The sequence below is a fragment of the Heloderma suspectum genome, chromosome 2 (assembly GCF_057233095.1).
Source record: "Heloderma suspectum isolate Gila_16-S chromosome 2, 16-S_ref, whole genome shotgun sequence".
Classification (NCBI taxonomy): Eukaryota; Metazoa; Chordata; class Lepidosauria; order Squamata; family Helodermatidae; genus Heloderma; species Heloderma suspectum.
Window position 1 is genome coordinate 124,080,359 of NC_139459.1, and position 14,654 is coordinate 124,095,012.

The 14,654-nt window shown below is 45.0% G+C and overlaps 1 protein-coding gene across 1 annotated transcript in view; it reads right to left on the reverse strand.

Moving 5' to 3' along the window:
* MUSK (muscle associated receptor tyrosine kinase) overlaps positions 1-405 on the reverse strand; it is a 79,610-nt gene extending 79,205 nt beyond the window's left edge. Inside the window, exon 1 of the mRNA XM_084832153.1 lies at positions 321-405. Coding sequence (XP_084688279.1) covers positions 321-399 — 79 coding nt within the window. The 5' untranslated portion in view covers positions 400-405. The remainder of the gene's footprint in view (positions 1-320) is intronic.
* Between the last annotated feature and the right edge of the window lie 14,249 nt (positions 406-14,654).

The following is a 14,654-nucleotide window of genomic DNA, read 5'->3' on the forward strand; positions in this document are numbered from 1 at the left end:
GCTAACAGTACAGTAAAGACCTTTTCCATCTTATCACTGCTATTTGACATGAAATATAAGATAAACAGACTTCCCACGCAAGTGATGCAGAGGAATTCCTTCGCCCATCAGAGCATAACTTACAACGATTTGTAAATTCAAAAAGGGGCATGCCTTTTTCATAGTTAAGGCAATTCCCAATGCAGTTACAGGAGAAAGGAGTTCATTCATACAGATCCTGGTGGCTTATATATTTATTCCATTGCCTGGGTCACCCCAGTCGATAGAGTAAACATATCACCGGTGGCAAAGCAGAGAAGATGTACATTATTTGCACCAACCTTTGGGGAGTTTCTCAGCCAAGCTGAAAGCAGCCAAAGTGAAGATCTGTACAAGTGGAATGTTGAGTGAATCTTTCATGATTAATCCGGTCTGGGTGGGAGAGAGAGGGGGAGAGAAAGGGATTCGTCGTCTTTAGTCAAAGACAGACATATTCCTCCTTGGCTGCTGAATTTTTACAGCACGGTTCATTGCAAAGTTCCTTTCAGCCACTGACTCTGTGGGTTCTAAGTATAATCAGGAATCCTCCGACTTGGCTGTGGTGATGGACGTGACCAGCTGGTGTGCTTCCACTTAGGTCAGTATCAAAAACATGGGGGCTCATGAAACAAGAGAACACAAATCCCTTTCGAATTCCTTTTAAGAAGCACAATGCCTCAGTGCCTTTCTAAAATAATCGCTTGGCCTGGTACAACAGAAGGTGTTACGCTTCCATGTCAGCCATGAGTGAACAAACACATTGTTCTCCTCTAAGACTGTATGTCTTTAAAAACTTCCTCCCTCGCTGCAACAGACCAGGGATGGGTGAATCTGTCGGTTTCGCTTTCGCCCGCATTCAGAATGTTAAAATCTCAAGTTTTTTTTTCTTCCAAATACGAAGAACTTTGCAAATCTGGGTAAATTATTATCAGAAGCGAACAGAAACAAAATTCTTGCTCATCTGCACCAGCCAAATTCAATAGGTCCACCTATTCCCAGCATGGAAAGGACCGTGATGTACCTGCCTGCCATATAGCTGCTGTTAAAGACGAGGAGCCTGTCAGGAAAAAAAGAGGTGGCAACCCTAATTCAACACTAACATGGTGAATATACAGGGATTCAAACCCAGACTTTTAACAGCTAAGCATTCAAACCCCTGAAACTGGATTGATGAATCTGTCACTTTCAGTTTCTCCCTCATCAATTGCTTTTAATCTCAAGTTCGTTTTATCCCAAATATGGAAAACTTAGCAAATTTGGATAAATTCTTATCACAACTGAACTGAACTGAAATTCTCACCCATCCTTCCATCAGACCAAAGGTCCACTTAAGTCAGCATTCTGGGAACTGCACAAGAAGGCAACAACAGGCTTCCTTTGAACACACGACGCTGCAAATCATTGGTCTGTTTAGCCCAATAGTATTGCCTATTCCAGCCTTTCCCAACCTAAGGCACCCTCCAGATGTTTTGGCCTACAACTCCCAGCATTCCTGACCATTGGCCAGGCTGGCTGGGGCTGATGGGAGTTAGTCCAAAACATACTGAGGGCACCAAGCCGGAGAAGGTTGGCCTGACCGTTAGTAGCTCCCCATTATCACAGGCAGAGACCTTTTCCAGCCTTCTGAGATCCTTCTAGCTGCAGATGGTGGGAACTGAACCTGCAACCTTATGCCTGCAGAGCATGTGTTGCAACACCAACTCTCCACTGTGCTTTCTCCCCAGCATCTAGAATTTAGATATATATCCTCCTCTGAACACCAATGCCACATTTAGCTATCATGGCTAACCTTTTTCTTCTTAACTTTATTTTGATTGAGAATGTTTCTTTCATAACCATATGTCATTTTCTGATAGTGAATTCATTCTCCAAATGTGGATCCATAGGTAGGCAAAACAGTACTATCCATGCTCAAGGTATCAGCAGGCTTGGGGGAACCCCAAAATGTGCTGAAGTATAAAAAGTATCTGAAAGGAGGGATCCAAAAATAGCTTGATGGGGACTGAACATGCTCAGTGGACACAAAATGCTGACTGTTGGAGTGGGATTGAAAAACTGGGGGGATGGAATGTAGTATCCTGGAAAAGAGCATGGCTAACCTGCTGGCTGAAATCCACTGCAACATTTTGTCACATTGATCATCGCAGGTCCCACTTCTAATCATTACCAAAACAAGTCCTGTATAAGATGAAGCAGGGTCAAAATACTTTAAAGCCATCTAAAAACATAAGAGCTATGTTGGCTCAGACCAGCATTCTGTTCCTTCATGGCCAGCCAGATGCCTGTGTTCTCCAATAACTGGTATACATAAAGCCTTGGATAAAAAAATGGAACTAATAAATAGCCATCTTGACTAGTAGCCTTTGATCACCTTATCCTTCATGAGAGCAATCACCTGAGTGTAATGGCCATCACAACATTGGCCGGTTCAGCCATAACAATATTGGTCTAATAAATCCTGGTTTCATATCCTGGTTAGTTAAAGAGATTAAACCACAATTTCCCAGCTCAAATGTGGAATTGCAGTTTCATGAATCAGGCTAGAAGCACCAAAGCCAGATGCATGAGAGGAGGGCCTGAGCATGGGCACAAGTTTTGTTCTCAGTCTAACAAGCCATACACACAAGAGCAGTAATGTACGAACAGCACCACTGTGGGCAAGTGAGTTTTGAAAATTAATCATGTGTTGTGTGAAGAAATCGAGGGTAAATTGGAACATACTTGCTTACTCACCTGATCGCCCATTTTATCTTAGCTTTTTTACTGGAACAGAATCTGTTTCACTGTGTGAACTGAAAACAGATGTTGCTGCACTAGAAGACAGATATAAATGGTCTCTTTAAGATCTGGAGTGGAGTGCAAAAGCAGAGTCATGCCTTGGAAATAGATTCTGAATGATGGAAGTTTCTGCGAAGTGGAAGATAGATAGCTGGAGAGGGAAGTTCAGCAATTGCTGCTCAGGGACAGAGTGTGTTTTATTATCATGCCAGGAACAGTCCTGTGAATTGAGATAATTAGCATCTGACATATTCATTATGCAGTATACATATGTAAACATAAGTTGCTAGTTATCTGTTTATGAGTATTCAAAACATTTTTGTTTTGAATAAAGCAAAACTAACAAATCTTCCTAAATGCTTTTTATTTGCTTATTGAAAGTTTTTTTTTTAATTTTTACAAAACATAATTAAAAACAAAACAAAATTTCACATTGTTACCAGCCAACATACATGGATATTATCAATTCCATCTCACAAAAAAGCAAAAGTCCCACTTTGACTTCTGAATCAGTAAATCTGTCATCATAGGCATGAATTGTCCATAAGGAAATTAAAAACTACCCCTGGATTGCGACCCCCGAGACTTTCCCCAAAATGGAATTTGGCCTTCGTGCTGAAAGAGGTTCAACACCCCTGCCATATGGGGTTTGGTGTTGCACATTCCTTTAGTGGAGGCATGTGAGAATGATTAACAATTCAGCTGTAAATGGCTACTCACCCTGATGGCTATGTGGGTTTCCCATAGGCAGCTGGTTGGCCACTGTGTGAACAGAACCCTTGGCGTGATCCAGCATGGCTCTTCTTATGATCTTATGTTCTTAACTAAGCACATTCCTATGAACATAGAGTTGAAAGCTAAAAGAAGACATTCTTTTGTGCCAGGCTTCTCAAAAGGTCCCCATTGATGCATGGGATTTTGCTACGGGAGGCAAAAGTTGAATGGACCTGGATGTAGCCTCTCCATTTCCCACTCCCACCTTACTATATTGACTTATAGTGCAAGAAAATGTCCTAGGTTTTTGCAGTTTTTCTTCTTCCTTGATATCTCCCCCAAAAGGCACCGAAGTACCTGATGCCCAGGGACTAGGTGTACTAAAGCAATTCTGTAATATTATCATCATCATCATCTCCTCAAAGGTGCATTATTTATTTGCAGTAAAGCAAACTGCAAAACCATATGGGGGTTGTCTGTGAATCACTGATACACAATTACATCTAAGGCGGAATGTGACAGCTGTTTTAGTATAAGCAAAAGCAAATCCCTGTCCGTAAAAGGACATCTTCAGTTTTCCATCCAGCAGAAAAGATTTTAAGCCACGACTGATCCAACTAAAGTAACAGACTCCAAGTAATGGACTGTCGCCTCCCTCCTTCTTTACCTGGCCCCTTAAAAAAATTCGACTGTCACATGTCTTCCTGCTTTAACTGGAAACACATTTGAGAAAGGGCTGTAGCTCAGTCGCAGAGCAAATGGTTTGCACGCAAAGGGACCCAGGTTCAGTCCCTGGGTGGGAAGAAGACCCTGGTCTGGAACCCTGGACAGCTGCTTCCGATCAGCATTGCCAGTACTAACCTAGATGAGCCAATACTCTGACCCTGGATAAGTCAGGTTCCTATGGGCAGCATTATTATTTTGCTCTGTTTGGAAATTTGAAAATGGGCATTTCTTGCTTATATTGTTGGCAAAGATGCAAACATCTGGTAAACAGGTTCTGCATGCCAGGCTTTAGAGTAGAAATAAGCAACTGACTGTCCCGGAGCCAAATCCAAACCACAGTTGCCAAACAGAGACAGGAGGGTATATTTGTAAGGAGAAGTGCCTGTGGCCATGGAGTTGGCTATTAGTCTCCTTTTGTGGGGACTTGGTGAGATGCTGGCTCTCCACCCACCATCCCCACCCCAAAGTGGCCCACCAATAAAACTAGTTGCTAAGTCCATAGAGCAGGGATGGGGAATGTTTTTCAGCCCGAGGGCCAGATTTCAATCTGGGAAAGGTCTTGAAGGGGGCCCATTCCACCTGTGGCCAAAGACAAAGCAGCCAGGGCCAAAAATGACATGATTATACATTCTAAGCCTACTCACAGGTAAGCCAGATAAGACTTTGCTTGTCCACTCAGATGTAAGCAGGTCTGAATCACTCAACAGCACTTTCAAATAGCATCCCAACTACCATGCTTCTGCGTGTCTACTCAGGAGTAAGCATGTACAAAGTGCCTACTCACAAGTAAGCAGGGCAAGCCTCAGAAGTAAGCAGGACTGACTCACTCAGCAGCTTCGTCCTCAGGCTCTGCTCCCTCTCCCCTTCAGGGAAAACTCTTATCTCTGATCAGCTGTTGATCGGAGATAAAGGTGTTTCCCTGCCAGAAAAGGGGGTGGGGCCTAGGGAAGAAGCTGGAGGGCCAGACGTTCCTCATCCCTGCCTTACAGCTCGCCATTGTTCCAAACCTATGGTTCAGAAAACAAGAATCGTAATGAAGTGAACATTTTGAAGCACTTTTTGTGACACTGGCTCTAAACAAAGGGTGGGTGGAGCCCAATATGGCGTTTTATAGTCTGCTGCAGTTACTCCAATAAATATATTGTGGAGGGGGGAGTCCAATTACCAGACTGAAGGGTGTGTTGCATTGGGCTGAGTTCCCAGCCTTTGATGGACATTAATAAATCATCATTGCCTAGGATTATTAGCACTGCTGAATCTAATAAAAATACTTAGAAAGAACAAACTGTTATGCTCTCAGAAAACAGATTGCACCAGACTGTCACGTTCTGCTGAAGGTTCTTCACCTGATCTAACCCTGACCTTAGCCTGCGGACCAGCAACTAGCAGGCGATGGGCAGCGTTTGGTTCCTGGAAGGTCTCATCGGGCCCTCAGGCAAAAGGAGTTAGGAGTAAGGTTCCTGTTGCTGTCTTAAATTAAGGCCAGGTGGCAGGAGCCACACAACTGCCCCAGCCACGTTATGCCAAGTGGGCTAGTCACACTAGGGTGGCCATGTGTCCTCTTTTACAGAGGACAGTCCTCTGTTTGAAGAGTTGTCCATCCAAGTCTGGGATAAAGATAAAGAGCTGGGCCTTGAAGTTACCTATCCACCTCAGACAGCAGACTGAGCAAGGCACATAGCTCACCTGGCCACAGTCTTCCACATTATGGTGAAATATACTGTATTTCTGTTTAAATTTGAATAATTTTTTCTAAATTTGCATCTATATGAATACATAAGCATATGCAAAATTTTATGCAAATTGGTGTCCTCTCTTGCCCTCTTTTTGGGTGATGCATTTCTGGGAGGGGGGGGCAATTCTTATGTGGCCACCGTAGTCACACACATGATTCCCTCTATTAGTCGCTCCCTTCTCTTTCGAGCTTAACACTGTGAGCCCACTTGGCTCAAATGTGGCTGGGAAACTATGCAGCCACCAGACCTTAATTTAAATTGAGAAGTAGCATTAGCCCAGCTCCTCCAGCTGGGGAAGGGTGGAGGATGGACAATGAGGAAAGAGAGCTGGCCCATCAAGTTAGTGTCCAGCGCTGAATGGGCCAACACTAAGCCATCTAGTTGCTCACCGCTGCCTTACTCCGTATTAAATTCCACCATGTCAAAAGCTGCATTTTCTCAGTGCATTCATGAGGCTTTTCAAAAAGAAGCTTAGGGATGGACGGACTCTCCTGTGCCTGGTGACAGTGGGTGCTTGCCGAGCTGCTGTCCGCCCACCCCTGCTCACAGGGAACTTCATCACGGCCTGGCGAGCACCGACAAAGCCGAAGGGCCACCCGTCCCCCTAGCAAGCGGCCATTGTGTGCAGCAGTGGTGGCTCAGGATCTTTTGGTGGGTAATGTTGCATAATTGGAGGCCATAAAGGGCCCATTTAGGCACAATGATGGCTCACTAGGAGGACAGGGCAGCTGCCAGGCGCTCGCCAAGCTGCTTGCCGCGCAGGTCTGCAAGCGCCCCATGGTTCGGCGACTGGGGTCCGGGAGGGTGGGCGAGGGGGAGTTTGTCAGACTTCACACACACACACACACACACACACACACTCTCGCAACATCCCTAGTATTAATTGACATTTCTAGAAAATCTCATTCACAACCATTTCGGCTGGATGCACCTGATCTTGTCTGATCTTGGAAGCTAAGCGGGGTCAGCCCTGCTTAGTACTTGGATGGGAGACCGCCTGGGAATCATGCTTCCTGCATTGAGCAGGGGGTTGGACTCTTATAGGCCCCTTCCAATTCTATTATTTCTTTTCCCTATAGGATGTATTTCTTCACAGCATTGTTTCGACATGTAGAATCACCTTGATGGTGTATATGGCCTGTGGGTTACATGTTGCCAAAAGGGTGACCAGCTCACTTGATTCACTTTTTCTCGCTCGCTTACTTGTTCGCTAAGGCTGCAAATCTATGTCCCCTGGGTTGGTGTCCCAGGGGCCATAGGATAGTTCAGAAATCCCCCTTCGAGGTCTGAGACAGAGGTCCAATCTCGGAGGAGGTGATCCGATCCCAGATCCAGTGGAGGCTGGTGGCTCCGATTTCAGTGGGGCTGTGTATCCATTCCGGGTTTCAGTCAGAACCAGCCAGAATGCTAAAGGAGCTATCCAAGGTGCTGACCCCGATCCCCAAATTGGGTTCAGCACCTTGGATAGCTCTTTTAGAGTTCTGGCTGCTTCTGACTGAAACCCAGAATGGATTCACAGCCCCACTGAAATCGGAGCTGCCAGCCTCCACTGCTCAGATCCCTGCCCTCCTTGCCCCTGTGGAAAGATGAGTGCCCCTCACTTCTCTGACATCCATGCAATGACATCAGAAAGAGGAAAAGAGGGGAGAATCGGGGCATGGTGCAGGCAGAACACAGGAGGCTCTGATCTGCAGGATTCCATTGCCCTCCCAGCCTTCAACCACACCCAATTGGGTTGAAACTTTTGACCAGCCCTGGGACTGTTTCATGGGAGGGTTAATAAATTGCTGTTTGTAGCATGCCTGGCATAAGCAACATAATAGATATCATGTAGGTTTTTGGAAGAGAGGTGGATTACAAGCACTCCACATGTGCATCCAAGTATGCAATGACCTGGTTCAGAACATGAATTTGGTGAGCTTGTAAGGTTTGGCTGTATCACGAACTGATTTTGGGGGCATGCACAATCAGCATTCGGCAGCCCAGACACTGTCACGTTTAGAAATCTACTCCATGCTGTTCTAGCAATTCTTACATGCCCACATTTTGAACAATTCCAACCCAGATTTTACTTGGGACTCTCTCCACACACAAAAGCTGCATCTGGGCAAACAGCCCTGAAAGAGTCTGATAGAGGTCCCTCTAAGTCAGCCTTCTCCAACTTTGCATCCTCCAGACGTGTTGGACGTCAGGTTCCATCATCCCTGACCATTGGTCATGCCATCTGGGGCTGATGGAAGTTGCAGTCCAAAACATCAGGAGGGCACCAGGTTGGGAAAGGCTATTTTAAAGAGACGGGGAATCCAATCATAAATCTCCAGCATCTTGTCTGCTTTGGCACTCCTCATGTCTCTGCTGTTTGCAGAGCAATATTTTTGAAGATACATACACTCTGCTAGCAAAACATGTGTTTCTTAACTGATATCCCTGAAAACACAATATCTATGCCCTGGAAGAATAAATTGTGCAACCCCCAAAGTTCCCCATGAATATTTTAATCTTCCCATCACAGCCAAAACATTCATGAAAGGTGCCAGTTGCACAGCTAGTTTACATTATGTGGACACCTGTCCAGTAGCAAGTGCAATGAGATCAGCCACTAACAAAGGCCACAGACAAGCTGCCAGGCTGAGTCACTAATAAACCCCCTGCGAGGTCAAAGCAGTGACCGCAAGCTGACGTGAGTGTAATGTCTTTTTATAGCCATCCCAAATTTCCCTGGATTGCTCTTCATTATAACTAAAGTGAAACGTAACGCTTCATATTCTTTGAACATACGAAAGTGCATTTCCATGGAGGATGAGGCTATCAATGGCTGGCTGCTAGTCACGATGGCTATGTATTACCTCCAGTGTGTATCAGAGGTAGTATGCTTCTGAAGACCACTTGTCTTCAGAAGCTAGAGGGTGCTGCTGCACTTTGCCATTGGTCAGCAGGGCAGGGCTCTTCTTATATTCTTATTATACCAAAACAAGACCATGGGTCCATTTACCCCAGTATTGCCTACTGTGATTGGTGGCATCTCTCTAGGGAACAAGTGGGAGATCTGTGGCCTACAACTCCCAACACCCATTGTGGGTCTTGCTGGTGGAGGCTGGTGGGGGTTGGAGTCCATAACTTTTGGAGAGCCTCAGGCTCCCCTCCCCTGCTCTAGGGTCTCAAGCAGAGGTTTTCCCATCACCTGCTACCTGATCCTTTTGCAGTGCAATCCTATGCAGGTTTAGAGAGAAAAAAGCTCTACAATTCCCAGCATTGTATGAATTGTAGGACTTTTTTCTCTCTAAACATGCATAGGATTGTGCCCTTCAGTGGAGCTGCCGGGGACTGAACCTGGGGTCTTCCACCTTTTCCAGGCACTTACCCTTTAGCTGTCGCAAATAGGAATCCTATTTGATACTTCTGCCTCACCCTACCCCTGTAATCCCCAGAGTGTGCTAAATGTATATTTAAACACCCCCCCCCCAATACTTTCATTTTCCAGACTACTATAGCATTAGCATTTGGTCTTTCATCTAATGATTAACCCTTTGGGTCCAGCTAAGCATACGCTGGACAGAATGCTGTTGCTGGAACTCCCAACTGTGCATTCTGTACCAACACTACCATCTGCTGGGGAACTTGGTGATCTACAAAGCTTTTCTTCCCATGGCCAGCACCTCACTGGCAAGAGATTTGCAGTTGATAAAACGTTGGGTTCATTTTGAACATTTGACCAACATAGCCCCAATGATGCACGCTTTAGCTCTAGCAGTTCTCGTGACCTTTTCAGCGAGCCCTATCATCACAATGAGGCACATTTTTAAGGATAGATTTGGATTTTCAGGAATGAACTGCCATGTCCTGCGTTGAGTTGTGTCGTGTTTGCACACGTGTCTTTAATGAAGAGCCAAGCACTGATGGATATTATCATTGACTGCCCAGCTGCTTTTCTTTGCTATGCGATTTCATTTGCTCATGAAGAATGGATGGTCAATCATGGGTCCAGGTCATGTTTGGATACACCATCAATCAACTCACTTGTGGGGGACACACCCAGTCTCTCATGAGTCCATTCATTATGAACAGGCTAAAAATCTAGAATGGGGTTTAGCCAGCCACAAGGCAAGTGACTGTGCAAATTAATCCAATACAACACCTGAATCTTGAATCCTGGCATGATGTGAAATCATTTGTTTGACCTCACCAGTATGCAAACTAGGGTGCCTTACTACCAAATTGCACATGATGTTTGTTCATGGGATTTGCCCTTCAATGCATGATTTTTCTTTCACAAATAGCTAGTGCAGGGGCCCAAACTGGATCAGGACCCTGGTGTGGGAGGTAGGGCAACCGCAATCCCAATCTGGATTGGGGCCCTTGAGGCTGCAATTTGTGTGTGTGTGGGTGGGGGGGGGGTTACTGACAGTGGAGTGAATGGGAGGTTTTTTCCACTATGCAAATTATAGGCCCAGCAGGCTCAATCCAGATCAGGACTGTAGCGGGGGGGTCTAAAGCCACCCTACCCCCCCATGGCAGGTTCTCAGTCTCAAGCACCCACCTGCACTGGCTATTTCTGAAAGAAAAAGTGTTCATTGAGGTGCAAAAGATGAGATTAACATCATGGATAGCTTGGCTCTTATAGCTACCATCCACATCATATTTCACTCTACGGGTTGTATCCAATGTCAGTCCCACTTACAGTAGACCCAGATTGGGACTAAGTTAGACTAACATTGGATACAACCCATTAGTTGCTCTTCTAAAAGAAAAGAGAAAAGGGTGACAATATTTGAGGGTTTTTCTTTAGGAAAAATGCAGGGAGGGACAACATATTATCATGGTGTGGAGAAAGTGGATAGAGATAAGTTTTTCTCCCTCTCTCAGAAAGCTAGAATATGGAGTCATCCAATGAAGCTGAAAGGTGGCAAATTTAGGACAGACAAAAGGAAGTACTTCTTTCACAGCACATAGTCAATCTATGGAATTCACTTCCACAAGTTATGGTGATGGCCCCCAACCCAGATAACTTCAAAAGTGGATTAGACAAAGCCATGGATAATAAGGCTATCAATGGCGGATACTCATGATGGATCAGGGGCAGCATGCTTTTGCTTACCACTTGATGGGGAGGGTGCTGGTTGGGAAACAGGATGCTGGACTAGATAGGCAAATGTGGTATAGTGGTTAGAGTGTTGAACTCTAACCACTATATCACATTTCAGGAGATCCAGGTTCTAGTCCCCACTTGACCACGAAGCTCATTGGGAGACTTTAGGCCAGTCACTGACTCTCAGCCTAACCTACCTCAAAAGGGTGATGTGAGGATAAAATGGAAAAGAGGAGGGCTATGTAAACCCCCTTGCAAAAGGAAAAAGGTGGGCTATGAATATAATAATAAATAAATAGACCTATAGTTTGATCCAAACACAACTCTCCTTATGTACCTGGAGTGCCTCTTCACACATGACAAAATTCCTACACAGGACTCATGTTTGTATACCAGTACATGTGAAAATGGTTTTCAAACGTGTGTACATGCAGCCCAATAAACACTTGCAGAGCTTTCCACACATGGCTATGTTGATGGGTATATATTTTCTTCCTTCCTTCTGTAAACAGATTAGGGCTTACTCCCCAAGAAAGGCAGTACTAAGGATGCCACAGTATCCTGGCAGTATCAATTTCCCAACATGGCCGTTGTAGTCCCCACATGTGTAGACAATTATCCCAAACTACATTCCTCCTATTCCATACAATTTACTTTCTGTTTGAGGGTGGATGAGGGGAATTTTGGTAGCTGGATACACAAACTCTTGTGCGAGGTAGCTGGGGGAAAGGGGTTAAAAATGCAAATGTGCCCCCCAATGTGCCCCCCATTGAAAGCAAAGGACAGCATCCTCATTTGGGAGCATATCTAGACTCACCTCCCATTGAAGTTGGGACAGAAAAAGTTAGTGTGCACCAGGCTTCTCCAACCCGTCACCCACCACATGTGAGGGACTGCAGCTCCCACCAGCCCCAGCCAGTATGGCATGGGGAAGATGAGTGGTGTAATCTGGAAGACACCAGGTTGGGGAAAGCTGGTGTTATGCATCTCTGTGGTGTAAATGCAGAAGACAATTGTTATTCTAAGGAGTTTAGTGGTATGCAACAAATTGCTCCTTCTCATGTCTAGACATACGGGTCAGAAACTCATAGGTGGTGCTGGGGTGTAAAATGCATATACATCTTTCTCCCTATCCTGTTTAAACCATCCTGACCCATACCCCTTGTGTAACTGGAAAATGCAACTGAGTTGTGAGGAAAAACAATGCATTATGGCCTATGTCTGGAGTTGTTCTCCTAACAAATGCTTTCCTTGTTCATGTGTGTTTCTCCAGCCTTTTTCCTTATCAGTGATTGACAAAGAAGCAAGCTAGTGGATCACAAGAGATTAACAACTGAACAACCCCCTCTCAATTCTGAAGTTCTCCCCTTTTCGACACCAGGTGAAGACCTTTTTTATTTTCTAGGCATTTTAGCTCTCTAGACCTTTAACTCTGCTGTTTTAAATCTGTATTTTAAATCTCTGCATTGCTGCTAGGTTTTATTCTGGTTGTACTTTTATATTGTAGTTTTAAGCTTGTTGGTGGTGGTGTTTATTCGGTCAGTCGCTTCCGACTCTTCGTGACTTCATGGACCAGCCCACACCAAAGCTTCCTGTCAGCCGTCGCCACTCCTAGCTCCCCCAAGGTCGAGCCCATCACCTCCAGAATATAGTTTTAAGCTTCCATATTTTATATTCTGTTATGCTGTACTTTGTGGCTATAATTCTTGTGAACCACCCAGAGAGCTTCAGCTAGTGGGTGGTATAGAAATGAAACAAACGAACAAGGGGTTTGTGTGGAAAAATACATGGTCAACATTTCTTTAAAAGCCTTTGTGTTGGTTCTGCTGTGATTATGTAACCCAAACTCAGCACTGAGTTTAATTGCCTGCTGCCTTAGTTAGCTTGTGTGCGAAATGGGTGTATTGTCCCCCCGCCGCTTTGCTTTAAATCTTGGAGAAATGGGCTCTCCTAGAAATAGCTTTCTCTGCATTGTTACATACTCTTGAGAAATTGGGGGGGGGGGGTGAGAGAGAGACAGACAGACTGGAGGATTTTTCCCTCTCCCACTCGCTTCCAATCTTTGATAGGTGGCCTCTGGCAGAAATTGCTTTCTCTGGTTTGGTATTCTGGATAAATTCATGGGGTGGGGTGTGTGGTTTGAACTGCTTGTAAATTTGGTTCTGTTTTCATCTTCCATTATCCTTGCCTTAACTAATTAATCTTATTGAGGGCCATGCCTGGCATCCATTTTGTGCTGCTGTACAATGCATCTCAGTCAACTGGTTTATAGGTATCATTGGCTCCGCCTCCAGTGACCCCCTTGGCTCTGCCTCCAGTGACCCCTTTTCCACCCCACCAGTCGGATTGGCCACTAGCCTCCACAGTTAAAAGAGGGAGTTCTCTGATAAGAGTTGCAGAGAGAGTAGCCTTGTGTCTTGTATGCAGTTACACCAAACCACCACGGGAGGGCAGCAAGAACCCAGTAATTGATGCTAATGGCTGACTAATTACTTTTTAAAAGCCTACAGCAGCAGAGCCTGCCTTAGGCCCAATCCACATGGAAACGGTTTCAGAAGCATTTTCTGCTTATATCCGGATTTTCATGAAATCGCTTTGGCCCGTCAGCAGCACAAGAAGCAAGAAAAGCAGAGTATACACTACTTGAAAACCTGCTTTCACGAGACAAACAGCCACCCTACTTTGGGGTTGGGTGGGAGGAGTCCAGCGAATAGAACTGAGCATCGTCAACCACGGAGGTGCTGCTCAGTGAATGAGAGAGGCTTGCTCCCCGTCCCTTTCAATGCTGCCCTGCTCAGGGAAGTTTAATGGAAGAGATTCATTACATTTAGGCTGACCATATTTCCTTGAGACAAAAACGGGATATTGGGATGACAAAAACGGGACGGGGTTATGTAATATTCCATATTCATGAAAAAGACGATAACAAAAGTTTTATTACATGAACCTATTGAGCTAACAATTATTTTTCAGTGACATAACTCATACAAAAATTTAGATAGACGTAGAGGGGACTGTATTTCACCACAATCGTACCATGAATATTTCTCCGATGAAGTAATCTTACGCAGCAAATTTCGGTCTTTCAACACCTTATCAACAGCCTGGTGAACCGAAATATGAGTCTGAAAAGTCCGAATCAAACTGAATGTAGGGCAGAAAGAATCTCTATGGGTGGAATGATGGTAGAAATAACAGTAAGACTCACCCTCCTGGCTCCCACACCAGGGCTTAGCGACCGCCTCTTGAATTCCCCGCCACTGCAGACAAGCAAGGGGTCGGCGTCTGATCATCACTAGCTCAAGAAGCCTGGCTCTGACTGGATAAAGGAAATGGAACTTCCTCTTTCGTCACACTAGTAGTTTTACTGCACGCATTGATTAGCATTGAGCCTTTTGATAAATGCGATTAGTTTTTTTCAAAAAATTAAAAACGGGACAAAATGACATTTATATTAAAATGACGGGACGGTCGGGAAATATGAAAAAAACAGTACTGTCCCATTTAAAATGGTACGTATGGTCAGCCTACCCATAGTTTACCTTGCACCTCTCCCGTCACATCCACCAGAACTGTGAATCGGCAATATTGAAGCC